Here is a 15,317-nt window from a genome sequence, read left to right on the forward strand (position 1 = left end):
TAATAAAAAAATTGAATGCTAATAAAAATATCAATAATTATCGATAGCGAACAATATGACATATTTTTTCTTTTTTTCTCTCTCTCTCATGATACCATTTATGGCCATATCGCCCAGCCCTACTCTCCTGCCTGCCTTGATTCTCTCTATATTACCATTCAAATGACCATGACCGTGGACTGAATCAGACCAGACAGCGTATGAATTGACAGCACAGCACGCCCCTCTCTCTGTACGGGGACACTTTTGAATTGTCAGGGGAAAACATTAATGACAATAAGTATACACTGCTTGTGATTTTGCCATATCTATCAATAGTTACTGTTGCCATGGTAACACGAATACCTTTCAGTACTAGCCTACTGATACAGTACACACACCTTACATGATCATGCTTTTTCATAGCCTGGTATTGGTTTGGTTGAGGAATGGGGTGTTTTTGTATTGTGGCTCTTTCTTTCTCTTTTTTTTTTTAAGGTCTGGGTACCATTGGCCTAGCCCTAGTGTATCCATCTATTATGCAGGGCTGGTGTGTTTCTGTGTCGATGGGATGGGGGGGGGGGGGGACAGGGGTTTATCCGTGGGCTGGCTGTGGTGGGCTGGTCTGGGTAAAAAAAAGACCAAGGCCATTTTTTAGTCCCAGTTCATATTTTTTGCTGTGTCGTGGCTATTCATATTATGTATACAACCAATGTGTTTATGATTAAACTGTTTACAAGAGCAAAAACGTGTTTACAAGAGCACAACATTGGTTATAAGAGCACAACGTTCTTCCTAGATCTAGCCTCTTAATTCTGCTCTCAGAGTGCCCCAGACTGACGCATTTTACTTCAATCTTACGATCAATCTTCTGGATTCTAAGCTGTTGTTTTCTTTTTCTTTTTCACTACATTATGGATACTGATATTTATTTATTGTATCTTGTTTTCAATGAACCCATCTCCCGCCAATATCGCTGTTCAGCGTTATTGCCCGCCATGCGTTGTCTGCCAATATCGCTGTACAGCGTGTTTCAAGGTCATATTTCATATTTTCGTCATGGAATTCATATTTCACCCACAGAGCCTTGTCATATGCTGCGGGAGCCATCACACTCTGCAACGCTTCAATACCGCCACCTGGTGGCCGATCGGCGAGTTGCCAAACCGGAAATGCCCGTTTCAGCTCGGTCCGTCCCCTAATTCAGTCCGGCCACTCGTTTATCGTCCCGGGACTCAATCCACACACCGTGGACATGGATCGTTGCCATAACTCAATAAACAACATGATTTGGGCGTATATTAGTATTATACAAACCGGAACTGGATCGCCTCGATCCCCACATAACTGGGATCTGTTTGTTCCACTCTCATCGCCCAACGGTACGAGGAGACGGACGTGAGTTTCAGCGTTTTTTCTTTATCATTTTCGATACAAACTGCTCTGATCAATATATCACCCATACTACATAAATCATTTAACGTCGGTCACGGAATTATAAACGACCCCCCCCCCCCCCCGTTCACCCGCAGATGCTCAGTCATACCGTTTAGGACCATGTACAGTTGACATTTTAATATATAACGTTGATCGGTATCAAACGGCATTTGATAATCTAATATATGCATTTATGCCTATATCTCACGTTCTATGAAATACTGCAGAAAACGATAAAAACATATTTATACTCTAGACGGTATTTTCGTATGAATGTGTGAATGAAAAAGTTAAACGTTCCTACATCCTGAATGATAGATAATTGATGTTGAATGGGCCATAGTAATGTCAATTTAGCAATACAATTAAAAAAGTTTTAGCCCTGCAAAGAAGGTGAACATCTCCATAGACAAATAGCGCTGGCAGAGAATGGTTTAGGATGATCAAAGTGGTGGCAGAGAATGGGTTAAGAATGAAGAATGATTGGCAATGTGGATATTCTCCATTATATAATTACCGTATTAAGTATTAATTAATGTTCCCACTTGGAAGTGGCGGATAGGGGTAGGGCATGATAAGCTTAGGCTTCTTCCTACTCCTTTTCGAACAGTGATATGTTCGTTGTTCTTTTATATATATATATATATATATATATATATTTTTTTTTTTTAAATCATGTTCGAAATAAAGATTCATTCATTCAAAATGTTCAATCTCTCTGCCCTCTTTCCGTCAATGATTCAAAATCTTTCAGCACCACTCATTAGATAACATCTGCCTTCTTCTCAATCTTCTCTATTCTCTCTCTAATTGACTCCCATTCCTTCCTTTCATTTGCTCGAGGCCATTTAACTCTGACGTTCTGCCCACAGCTCTCTCTCTGACTGGCAGGCTGGCCTCAGTACCATCTACATCCCCGCCTACGGCGCTTTCCCCCCTCTGCCTTAGTGACGAGGGTCATCGATATCCTGCAACCGGTTGTCACTGAACTCGTTGAGTCAACTTCTCAAGAAGTACAGATCAATGTGGCCAACTTGCACTACCAAGCTCTCCTCCCTTCTCCCTCTACCAGCTCTTCTCCCTTCACTCCCTCTACCAAGCTCTTCTCCCTTCACTCCCTCTACCAAGCTCTTCTTCCTGCACTCCCTCTACCAAGCTCTTCTTCCTTCACTCCCTCTACCAAGCTCTTCTCCCTTTCACTCCTCTACCAGCTCTTCTCCCTTCACTCCTCTACCAAGCTCTTCTCCCTTCACTCTTTTTACCAAGTCTCTTCTCCTTCAGTCTTCTCCTTCCCTCTACCAAGCTCTTCTCCCTTCACCTCCCTCACCCAAGCCTCTTCTTCCTCATCCCTCTACCAAGCTCTTCTCCTTCACTCCTCTACCAAGCTCTTCTCCCTTCACTCCCTCTACCAAGCTCTTCTCTCACTCCCCTTCCAAGCTCTTCTCCTCTCTCCTCTACCAAGCTCTCTCCCTTCACTTCCCTCTACCAGCTTTCTTCCTTGCACTCCCTCTACCAAGCTCTTCTCCCTTCACTCCCTCTACCAAGCTCTTCTCCCTTCACTCCCTCTACCAAGCTCTTCTCCTTCACTCCCTCTACCAAGCTCTTCTCCCTTCACTCCCTCTACCAAGCTCTTCTCCTTCACTCCCGCTACCAAGCACTTCTCCCTTCACTCCCTCTACCAAGCTCTTCTCCCTTCACTCCTCTACCAAGCTCTTCATACTCAGCCCCATCCGTCTTCTCCCATCACTCCCTCTACCAAGCTCTTCTCCCTTCACTCCCTCTACCAATCTCTTATTCCTCCACTCCCTCTACCAAGCTCTTCTCCCTTCACTCCCTCTACCAAGCTCTTCTCCCTTCACTCCCTCTACCAAGCTCTTCTCCCTTCACTCCCTCTACCAAGCTCTTCTTCCTTCACTCCCTCTACCAAGCTCTTCTCCCTCCACTCCCTCTACCAAGCTCTTCTTCCTCCACTCCCTCTACCAAGCTCTTCTCCCTTCACTCCCTCTACCAAGCTCTTCTCCCTTCACTCCCTCTACCAAGCTCTTCTTCCTCCACTCCCTCTACCAAGCTCTTCTTCCTCCACTCCCTCTACCAAGCTCTTCCTTCACTCCCTCTACCAAGCTCTTCTTCCTTCACTCCCTCTACCAAGCTCTTCTTCCTTCACTCCCTCTACCAAGCTCTTCTCCCTTCACTCCCTCTACCAAGCTCTTCTCCCTTCACTCCCTCTACCAAGCTCTTCTTCCATCACTCCCTCTACCAAGCTCTTCTCCCTTCACTCCCTCTACCAAGCTCTTCTTCCTTCACTCCCTCTACCAAGCTCTTCTCCCTTCACTCCCTCTACCAAGCTCTTCTTCCTTCACTCCCTCTACCAAGCTCTTCTTCCTTCACTCCCTCTACCAAGCCCTTCTTCCTTCCCTGGTGTATTCTGGGGCCTTTTACCGTCATTACCTTCTGCCACAAGGACAGATCTGGACGTTCTGTCCCTCTGCCACTCCACTCCTGCCCTTCACCGATATTCAGATTCCTTTCATTGTCACATCATTAGCTACCTTTTACAGGGAAAAAAAAGAGATAAATTCACTTTGTTGTGGTTCCGCGACCGTAGCAGCATCCAATATAATATAAAATAAAATAGCATAGAATAAAATAAAAGATAAAATAGCAGCAAGATGACTATATACAATTCTAACTAATTGTGCAGTGTGCAGATAACAGGATGCGCAGTATGCAGATATTACACTATATAAAATATAAATAACAAAATGGCTATGTACAGTTCCAACAAGAAAATACGCAAGTATGTAATGTGCAATAATGAGCAATGGCCAAAAATGATTGCACGTTGCTCATTGCACATTACATACTTGCATATTTTCTTGGATGGATGATACACTCGTCCTCCTCGTAGTGCTGTTCAGTTCTCTATAGCTCTAGTTCTGCAGGACGGGTCAGAGACACTGTCCTCTAGTGATGCACTCGTCCTCCTTGTAGTGCTGTTCTCTATAGCTCTCTCTGAACTGCTTATCTGACTCAATAGTCCTGTCCGTTCCATGCAATCTGCCTGCTTAATAACCACAACAATATCATCATTAACCAAGGGTTCATACAGACATCTTTGTTTTCATCATCTAATTGACTCTCTGTGAATCACACACGGAGGAAATGAGCTGAGGAAATGAAAGCGGAGAAAAGCCAAACAAACAAACCAACAAAAAAAAGAGAAAACAAAACCCTATCCAACTATAATACTGTGTGAGTACGGTTTGCCAACGGGTTGTAATGTTTGAGTTATTGCTTGAAAATACAGACTTCACGTAAAGATAGGCTATTAATCATTCATCAACAACAGACGGAAAATGTAAAAGGGTGAAATGGAAGACATCAGAATGTAAGATGTGACCGTGGGATGGATTTGGAATGTATATTTTAGGAATGTTTTCACTGCCAATACCCGTTCTGACTTCTGAGTACTAGACTATAAGTTCTGCTCGATGTGGAGTTAAAATCCCATCCATTAGCTTTACTGTACAGTATGGACTTAAAACCATTCATTTGGGTGTTTTTTGGATATTTGGATTGATACATCTTCTCCATTACAAACATCTAACCTCTATCTATGTGTCAGAAATTAAAGAAATCAAGTCACTTTCATTTCCACCACCTTACCTTGTGGTTCTTGGTATCGGTGTTTATAGTGTTTGGTAAATTCTCCCGACACCAGAATGGCAGGGTATCTGCAGGTTTCAACAAGTTCAATCTAAGACTTTTCAAGACCTTTTTAATACCACTTAGAGAGCAAGGTTTTATACCAATTTCACGACCATACTAACACATTTTTAATTTTTTAACATAGCGACACTGAACTGGCGGCTGAACTTGCACACCAATTAAAATGATTGCTCATTCCATACAAGCTCTCACCAGACGCACCAAGCCCCCGGTAGCCCTGCAAAAACTACTTGAATACAAAAACATTTCATATATTGGATATAATTCCATCTGCCGACAAAATGTAATACCTGTGCAAATGAAATTGAAGACTTTTTAATACCTTTTAAGGCCTCGAATTAAGAATTACGAATGTAATACTTTGTAAGACGTTTTAATACCCCGCAGATACCCTGGAATGGGTGCATCCCTGATACGCTTGCGTGCGCCTGTGTGTGTGTGTTACATTCTGCTAGCCGGCCCCGTGCTCCGTACCTCATGCCCTCCGTGGACTTGTTCTGGTAGTTGCAGTGCAGCTGCGGGGTGCCCAGCATGGCCTCGGTGAACACGGCCAGGAAGCCCAGGGTCTCCACGAACAGCGGCGAGTCCAGGAGGAGGTAGGTGACGTAGGTGGCCAGCAGGGTGAACGCCAGCACGCACTGCAGGTAGTCCACGAAGCGGCTCCACGACCAGAAGTAGCTCCAGTCAAAGTCTACAACAACGACGACGACAACAACAACACACACGTACGGAAAGACACAAAATCAATGCCGACTCAAAACCTGCCTTCTGTTCTGGATTGTTTGTCTGATGGGGATTGTGGAGGAATCCCTTTTGGTTGTCCCAACAATAACTTTCTCAATCTCACACCGAAAGCCCCAACCCCCTCTACACTCAGTGTCACCATCTCTGCCTCAGTGTTAATAATAATCAACTTTATTTGTATAGCACCTTTCATACAAACTTTGCAGCTCAAAGTGCTTCACAACAGAAAAAAGACAGGCGTAAAATAAGCACATACAATTTTAGTTAACATCCCAATAGGCCACCTTGTTTATGGTTTGATTCAGTTTTAAAAATAGACAATAATAAAAAGAGTAAAGTAGAATAGACAAAGTAAAATAGTGCAGTGCAATAAATGGTAATGGTAAATGGCTGCTTTTTTATATAGCGATTTTATCCAAAGCGCTTTACAATTTGTTACTCACATTTTACCCATTCACTCACACACCGATGGCGGAGGCAACCATGCAAGGTGCCAACCTGCTCATCGGGAGCAATTAGGGGTTAAGTGTCTTGCTCAAGGACACATCGACACGCTGCCCGGGAGGAGTGGGAATCGAACCGGGAACCTCCGGATTGCCAGACGACTGCTCTACCTCTCGAGCCACTGTCGCCCCAATAAAATAGTAAAATGATGCAATAGTGCATCAGGTGGCCACTGGAAAAGCTAATTAAACTACATGTACTTTGTTTGTACTATGTGTTTCACTATTAAACCTATATATTCATCATGGAGATCCGTCCACGACATAATTTTGTCAATTCCCACACACATTCAATTCAATCAATTGATGAGTCCGGTTCCACCACAGAAGCAACAGTTGTGATTGGAGGATGGAGAAAAGGGGGCGAGGCTTGAGATCAGGTCAAATTGAAGTGGCCCTGGGCTGGGTCGGAGCCCTACATTGGCCCTGGGCTGGGTCGGAGCCCTACATTGGCCCTGGGCTGGGTCGGAGTCCTACATTGGCCCTGGGCTGGGACTCTGAAAAGTGATAAATTATTTAGTTTTCTACTTAAATGCTTTGTGTCGGTTTTTACCGAGTTCCACTCAAATAAGTGATTAAATACAGAACTCTAGGCAAGGTTCTTCTAAACAGCCCTGAATCTTGTATAACAGCAATATACTCAATGATGACTGTAACTCAAGCCTGTAACAATGTCAAGACGCACAATCAAAGCTGCCGTCTAGCGCCATGAGCATTTCCATATCTTATCTTCTGTAATATGATAAAGGAATGACGAAGACTCAATGAGTGCAAGGACATTTTAAATGGATTACATTTAAAATGTCAAAACTCCATTTCCTCTCATATGCGTTTACTTACTCCGATCATTCCTATAATGCTACATAACAAAGCACATTAATATATCTTCATAGAACACGGGCAATGGAAAAAAGGCAACAATACCGCAGTTGACCCAATCTAAATTGAATTCGGAAAAATGACTGAAAGAATAAATCAAGGGGAATCGAATCACAGCCGAGAGGAGAAGATGCTCGTGCACAGTGCCGTATCTTAAATGGAATTTCTACATGCCTCCAGTGCAACAGTGTTTTCGTTTAATCACGTTTAAATGAGGTTCGACTTATCTGTAAGACACATCGAAACATGGCTCTCCTCGGAGGCCTCTGCGGTAGCCGTTTGGAGACGAGGGTTTCGGAGTAACCGGGCGTTACCTCACAATTACAAAACACAGAGTGTTACTCAAGTAGACCCAAAGGAGGGGAATTCGCAAAGCAAATAACGTGTGAAACAGCGGAAAAAAGTGTATGACATTTGGATTCATGTTTCATTCAAATATAGTTCACGTAGGTATCGACGGTGAACAATTCTTTGACATTTGGATGGCATTTCTAACTGAATACTTAAATGGCAGGCACGTGCGTAACCCTTCCAAAACCCCAAGGCAATTATTAACTACAAATTCTAGTCAACTCGTATTTGTATTAAGTGTGATTAGAATAAAAAACTTTTTTTGCACTTTTCGAAGCAATCCAACTGGTTCCATCGTGGGTCATTTAAAATCGTTTTCTGACTATCCGAAATCTATTTTTTTTGGTAAATGGTCAAATTGCATTTATATAGCACTTTTATCCTAAGTGCTTTACAACTAATGCCTCATATTGACCCATTCGCTCACACATCGGCGGCGGAGCAATTAGGGATTAAGTGTCTTGATCAAGGTCACTTCGACATGCTGTCCGGAAGGAGAGGGAATCGAACCGGGAACCTTCAGATTACCAGACGACCGCTCTACCTCCTGAGCCACTGTCTCCTCTTTTCTATGTCAGGCTTTAAGAAAGTGAAAGAAGACAAGAGAAATTCTCCAAACCCAAAATGCTCCTTCAGGCTAGTAAGGTATCATAGTAGGCTATCATAGTAGTATATCATAGTAGGCTATCATAGTAAGTATATCATAGTAAGCTATCATAGTAGTCTATCATAGTAGGCTATCATAGTAGTCTATCATAGTAAGCTATCATAGTAAACTATCATAGTAGTCTATCATAGTAAGCCATCATAGTAAACTATCATAGTAGTCTATCATAGTAAGCTATCATAGTAAACTATCATAGTAGTCTATCATAGTAAGCTTAGAAGCTATCATAGTAAACTATCATAGTAGTCTATCATAGTAAGCTATCATAGTAAACTATCATAGTAGGCTATCATAGTAGGCTATAATTCCTACACTGTTTACTTGATTTGGATGAAATTACCCTCAAATTAAAGCGGAGTCTGCACTTAAAGCACATTTGTCATGTCAAAGTCAAAATATTTATGGACCCGACTGTACACACTGGATTTAGAAGAGGCGGGATGTAACATCAACCAACACATCCAACTCATCTGACCATGAACTGGCGTGTCGAGGAGAAGGATGTCGGACCAGAGAGGTTCTGAAAAAATTTAACGCAAGGGCACTTTTCAGTTCAGGAGTACAGTCCAGTGGCTGTGGCTGTAAAGCAGCCAGACAGATCAGCGCTGACAGGAGTGTCATGGAACTGAGCCCAGTGGAGCGTGTCTGGGCCTGACTGATAACAGCCAACCCCCAGAGCACAGCGAGGAGCAGGGGGAGCACGACCATGTGTAACACACACACCTGGCTGCTCGAGACACACAGAGTCACAGACACACACAGACGCTGGTTTGACATTCACTCCACACAAAAGATGGTTCACAGGTCAATTGTACGCTGCGTGTGCAGTCTGGCTCCGTCTGAGCTTCTCTGGGGATAAATAAGAGAGCTGAGCTGACACTATTAGTTTATGACTTGGCTAGATGTCCCCCCCCCCCACTGGTTTCACTTTCTTAAGCCTGTGCTGCAGCAGCAGAGAGCTGTGCTGAAACAGAGAGAGCTGTGCTGAAACAGAGTGCACTCTGGATAATATCTGCTTTTAATGAGTCCACTTCCTTACGCCAGTGCCCCCATCATCATCATCATCATCATCATCATCATTGCCTTTTAAGAAAAGAAAAAAAAAAGGAAAATTATGTGAGCAGCATATTGAAATCTGAAATAAGGGCAAAAATCACAATCATGATTATGTTGATTGATATTAAAATCATGATTATTAAAACACGATTACTCATTGATTTGAGAACATCATATTATGACGACGACTGAATTTGTTTTGTTCTTCTCGACCAAATGCTGCCCTTTTGTCATCATTTATAAGTTACCAAAGATGTTTCAAAATAACTAAATAAACGTGGCTCCCTCCTCCCTCTCGACACGAGCTGAAACTACCGTCTGGGCTTGAACGGAGGGGCAGAGCGCACCGCTGTGAAGGACGGTTGCGTTGCGTTTACAACACAAGACAAAGTGAGCGCAACACGACATGCTGCACAATCATCGTTTTAACTTGAATAAATATCTTATTTCTCCAGTTATTTTGAAACAACTCCGGTAACTTGTAGAAGATGACAGAAGGGCAGCCTTTGTTCGAGCAGAAAGGCAAAACAAATTCAAGTCGTATGATCTCGAATCAATGAGTAATCTTGTTAAATAATTGTTGATGTCAATATCAATCAAAAGAATCAAGATTATGTTTTATTTTGCCATAATCGAGAAACTAAAACACTTTTGGAAACGGAGCAAAATGGCTCAGGAACATGACCCTGGGATTACAACCGGCTTTGTTTTCTTGAAATCCAAAAACGGGGAGGCATTTTCATTATACATGCCCTCCTCTGTGCTACACGCAGGCCTGAGATATTGGAAATGCCATGATTGTAGCATAAATATGTATACGTCTGGAGGCTTGAGTATCCAACTAGCCCTCGAGACGGCATGAGCCGGTCTACGGAGGAGAGAGATGAATTATTGTAAAACTGCCAAACGGAACGCGGCGACTTGTGCCAAGCCCCATGGGAACAGGAGGACGGATCTGAAGAGGAACAACAGAACGAATGGAATCTTCCCATGTTATCGTGTGTACAGCATGTCATCACGCTACAACACGACATCCTTTTGGCGGTAGGTCATCGTTAGATCGTTGCCAAAAATGTGTCCCAAAATTGCGTAGGCTGCTATTTTCTGATAATTACATTAAACATGTTAAGTTAATCTTTAAGAAAATCAACCCTCCAGTATCGGGGGGTAATTAGTTACTAACCGAGGGGGTAAAAAGTGTGAGAGCTGCCACTGAGCAGCTATACCCATTAGCGTTACTTGTTAGTAACCCCCCTTTCCGTTTCCCCTTCTCAGGTACTGCTCGCCCCTAATTATTTCTGATAATTACATTAAACATGTTAAGTTAATCTTTAAGAAAATCAACCCTCCAGTATCGGGGGGGTAATTAGTTACTAACCGAGGGGGTAAAAAGTGCGAGAGCTGCCACTGAGCAGCTATACCCATTAGCGTTACTTGTTAGTAACCCCCCTTTCTGTTTCCCCTTCTCGGGTACTGCTCGCCCCTTCCTGTCGAGTCTCCTGAAAGCCTGGTGATGACTACAGCTGAGGGAAATTACTCATTAAGGGGCGCATGGATAAAACCTGAGATCCCACACACATTCATTGCTTTTATTCAGTCCTCGAGTCTGAGAAAGGCGCTTCTCTCTTTAAATCCAATTTATTATTATATGCCACTGTTGTGGGACTGGGAACTGTGGGTTCACACTTGTATGCTTTATGCCACTGTTGTGGGATTGTGTGTTCGTTTGGTTCACACCGCTACTCTTAGTAGCTTTATTGTGTTCTTGCTGGTGTTGATTACCATGTAAGTTTGCTTGCGTCTTATGACACTTCTATTCTCAGTAGCCTTGTTGTATCTTGCTGGTTCATTAACCATGTAAGTTTCATCGTGTCCTGTGAACAGTTGGGTTACTTGCATTTGTTTAGTGTTTACCCTTTGCCTTTTGTTGTTTGTCTTATTATATATTCCTGTTTGTTCTCCCATACATTATGTCAAAGTTATGCGTTTATGGGTTCCATTCCCCTTTTATTTAATCATGTTTATGTGATACTATATACTTTGGAAAACGCTTTGCATTACTCCTTCCTCCTGCCGGGACTTGTGCTGAAACGCACAGTCTGAATGGGTACAGTTAGATTTAAACAGATACTTCATTAATACATCTATAATATAAGTAACAACATATGTGACATGGGGGCTCGTCCGGGATTTGAATCATTTGTACACTGTATATTGTTAATGCACTTTACTGTTACTTTACACTCTGGTTAGATGCAAACTTATTTCCGTTGTACTGTACTTGTGCTGATGACGATACATTTTATCCAATCTTTTGCCTGGCCATTGCTTCCTAGTTTGTTCCTAAATGGTAACCCATGCCACTGGTATTGAATGGATACTGGCATGGGGGTGTGAGATGGTTGTGTGCTGGTATTGAATACTGGGCTGACAGCAGGTTTAGAAACGTGGTATTGAGGAGTTGAATTTCCCCCAATAGAATTAAATACCAAGAGTCACATACCAAAGAGAATTGGTTTCCTTTGTTTCTTCACACACAGGATGAACTCTCTAGTGGAGAAGAATTGATATTGGGGGTTTAATGACCCCGAACTAATGATCCGAGTCTATAATGTTCCGTTGAAACGAACGGATCGGAACTCCGTATGGGTGACACTCAAGGACCCCAATTTGGTGTCAGCAGTGAAAAACTGTAGTATGCATCTCTACATCACACAGCTCTGTATAGGCCCAGGGCATGGCAGGGGCGGACTTAGGCGTGGGCGACATGGAAAGCCACCCAGGGCAGCACGAGGAGGCGATTCATTTAACCAATTCAATTAACCTTTTCCGACTGGGCACCCCGTTTGTGACTAGGCAAGCGACTGCCTGGGAAGGTCGCACTCAACTCAGGATGAAACAGGGAGGGGGCGTCAAATAAGCTAGGAACTCCACTGGGCCTGGGCAAGCGAGAGCAACAGTAACTAGAACAGTGTTCCCGTCGCAGATGGATTCATCGCCAGTCCACCGTGAACTTCATCCGGCTACCACTATTGCAGTGCCATTACTTTCCGTTATGATACACAGACATGCTCAGAGTGCCAAGCGCTTGCATCAGGCGGCCGTAGAGACACAGACGGATGCTCCGAGCCCGCCTCCTCCTTGCGCTCCGTGCAGGCTCAAACACACACACACATCTACCTCCACCTGCATGCAGACAAAAAAACAAGACGCACAACCGATTTGTGCAAAATGGTCTGATCTTTTTAATCTCCTTAAGGGCTTACAACCCGACAGTCTCTCCCGTCTTCCAGATTAACCAGATTAAGATGCTATTGGAACCAGAGACTAGAATCAATTCCCTGCAGTGATAACCAGCTCCGTCCCCAGGCCCCAGTGCAACAGGGATACTGATCTCACCAGCAGAGTGGTTCACAGCGGAGGACTGAGGGGATCTTCCACTTGAGGGGAATGGAGTGCATCGCGACCCACCCTCCTCTATATCCCGATGGCGATTGGGCTGATAGACTGGTATTACTCTTAATGCCTAGACAGAGATACTCCGCACTTAACCCTTTCACTGCCACATGACAGAAGGTTAACCCTTTACTATCACACAACCGACGGTCGCCGGCTTCTGACCGGCTGTCGTGTGGCAGTGAAAGGGTTAACCTTCTGTGTATTGTCGCAGTGAAAGGGTTAACCGTTTGGTAGTGCGGCAGTGAAAGGGTTAAGACGATACACTGCATTTTAATGTATACCGATAATGGTGTGCAAATGTTGAACAATATTTGTTACGTTTTTCTCAGATTCTGCTAAATGTAAAACATGCACAGAGCAGTAACCATACATTTTGCCAAGGAAAAGTGAACGAAAAGTAACTGTTCTGAATGAAAGCTGTGCAAAAGAAATTATAATAGTAAATAATACAAAATAATTTCATATAATAAAACTCTTAAAACTTGTATTGGGAAAACAAATGACCATAGCGTCAAATATACTGGAGCTCATCGATGGCCTTCCAAGTGGGAAACAGTACAGGTGTCTCCGGGTTCGCACCATTAGATTAAAAAACAGCTTTTCCCCAGGACTGTAACCCTGATGAACTCTGCACTCTAACCACTTTACCCATCACATGCATGCACTATTATGCACCGTCACTTTACCTGACTACCACCAGTGTCTTATGATGATGATGATTTATATCGTTTTTTTTTTGATTGCCCTGTACCGTCTCTGATTGACTCTGATTTTGTTGTACATGTGCCTCGCTCATTATACAATGACAATAAAACTTTATTGAATTGAAGAAGTCACAGTATTGAGCTACGACGCCAAAAGGTCACGTGGCGGTTATCCGTCTCAGTGTGAACGCCACAGCGAGTACATTCAACAGTGAATCGGGGGCTATTTTTCTGTCATACAGTTAGCGACGCGAGCGCCTGTTGTTTTGCGATAATGATGCCGCGCCTCTGAGACCGTGGCGCTGCGAGGGGAACAAACACCCTGGAGTGTGAACCGGGAGAGACGCGCGTTGAGAACACACTCCACAATCACAGAGCCATTACATTTAAAATTGTGTCATTTAGCTGACGCTTTTATCCAAAGCGACTTACAAGTTCATGTACGACAAGTCATCAGGAAGGGCACAACTCTATCAGCTGAGTAACACAATGCTCATCAAAGTGTTGAGTGCTACAGTGTAGGTTAGTTTATTAGGACAAGTGCATGACAGTAAGGTTAGTTAGGGTTATTTCTTATATATTTTTCAGATATTGGTTGAACGGCGAAAGATTGGACGGGTTTCGGTTGCCCTAACTGGGGTGGGTAGTAGTTCGTTCCACCATTGTGGGGCAAGGACTGAGAAAAGGCGGCTTCTCCTTGTTGACCCTCCCGGAGCTCGTATAGGAGTGGGTCTGAGACGGCCAGAAGATGCAGAGCGTAGGGGTCTTGAGGGTGTGTAGTTAGAGACCATTGACCGGAGGTAGGCGGGAGCCGTTCCCGTCGCTGCGCGTTATGCCATGTCGAGGGCCTTGAAGCGGATTCGTGCGGCAATGGGGAGTCAGAAGAGAGTTGAGAACACACTCCACAATCACAGAGAGACGCGCATTGAGAACACTCCACAATCATAGAGAGATGCACGTTGAGAACACACTCCACAATCATAGAGAGACGCACGTTGAGACGCAGACCCGCTGTTAAGAGAGACCACCAGCGAGGACATAATTGTGGGGAAAAGTACCGCACAAGGCGAAGCCATTCCACCCGTCAAGACCCACTGGAGCGAGAGTGACAAGAGGTTATATTATGAGCCGACACGCTCAGTTGAAATGATTTTCCCCTGCAGTAATAACTTTGATCAAATCCATCCTACGGAACGAATGTGCTATATTGAGCGGTCACATCCTGTGTTATTTACTACCCGTCTCTCTCTCTCTATCTCTCTCTCCAGTTTCTTCACCTCTTTTCATTCTCCCCGTCAATACTGGATCACAACACGGCTGGCCCGTCATATTTGCTCTGGCCTGGATCAATGACCGAGCATGCAGACGGGCCTGGCTGCAATTAAAGGACATGCCTTTCTGTCAATTCTAACGAGGCTTTGGCGGAGAGCTCGCCGATCGATGGCTGTTCGTAGAGGCTTAAGTTTCAGGCAGAGTCAGCCAGCCCACGACCCCAGACAGGCCAAGCGAACACTGGCCTTTGACCGGGTTACTGCCTGGAACAAAAACAACCGCTCTGTCAAACTGACAGAGAAACAACAGCGGAACAATAGAACGCCACAGACCACAGTCTTGTCTTATTACTTTCTGGTGCTCTCTGTGGTAACTGTGTCTGCACGGGGCCACAAGGAAGAAAACACAGACCGCTCAGGGATGCAAAATGTTGTCAGAATAAGTCCACCTCAAATCCTGTCATATCCACTCCTGGAAGAGACCTGAATCACAGTAGACGGAGAGAATTGTGACGTTTCATATCATGTAACCCTGGTT

General features: G+C 44.0%; 1 protein-coding gene across 2 annotated transcripts in view; it reads right to left on the reverse strand.

Moving 5' to 3' along the window:
- slc66a2 (solute carrier family 66 member 2) overlaps window positions 1-15,317 on the reverse strand; it is a 44,720-nt gene that overhangs the window by 15,904 nt on the left and 13,499 nt on the right. For both annotated transcript variants that reach the window (XM_084311788.1, XM_084311787.1), the window contains one exon: window positions 5,620-5,836. In XM_084311788.1, the coding sequence (XP_084167914.1) occupies window positions 5,620-5,836 (217 nt within the window). The remainder of the gene's footprint in view (window positions 1-5,619; window positions 5,837-15,317) is intronic.

Source organism: Notolepis coatsorum (assembly GCF_963971535.1).
Source record: "Notolepis coatsorum genome assembly, chromosome: 4".
NCBI lineage: Eukaryota > Metazoa > Chordata > Actinopteri > Aulopiformes > Paralepididae > Notolepis > Notolepis coatsorum.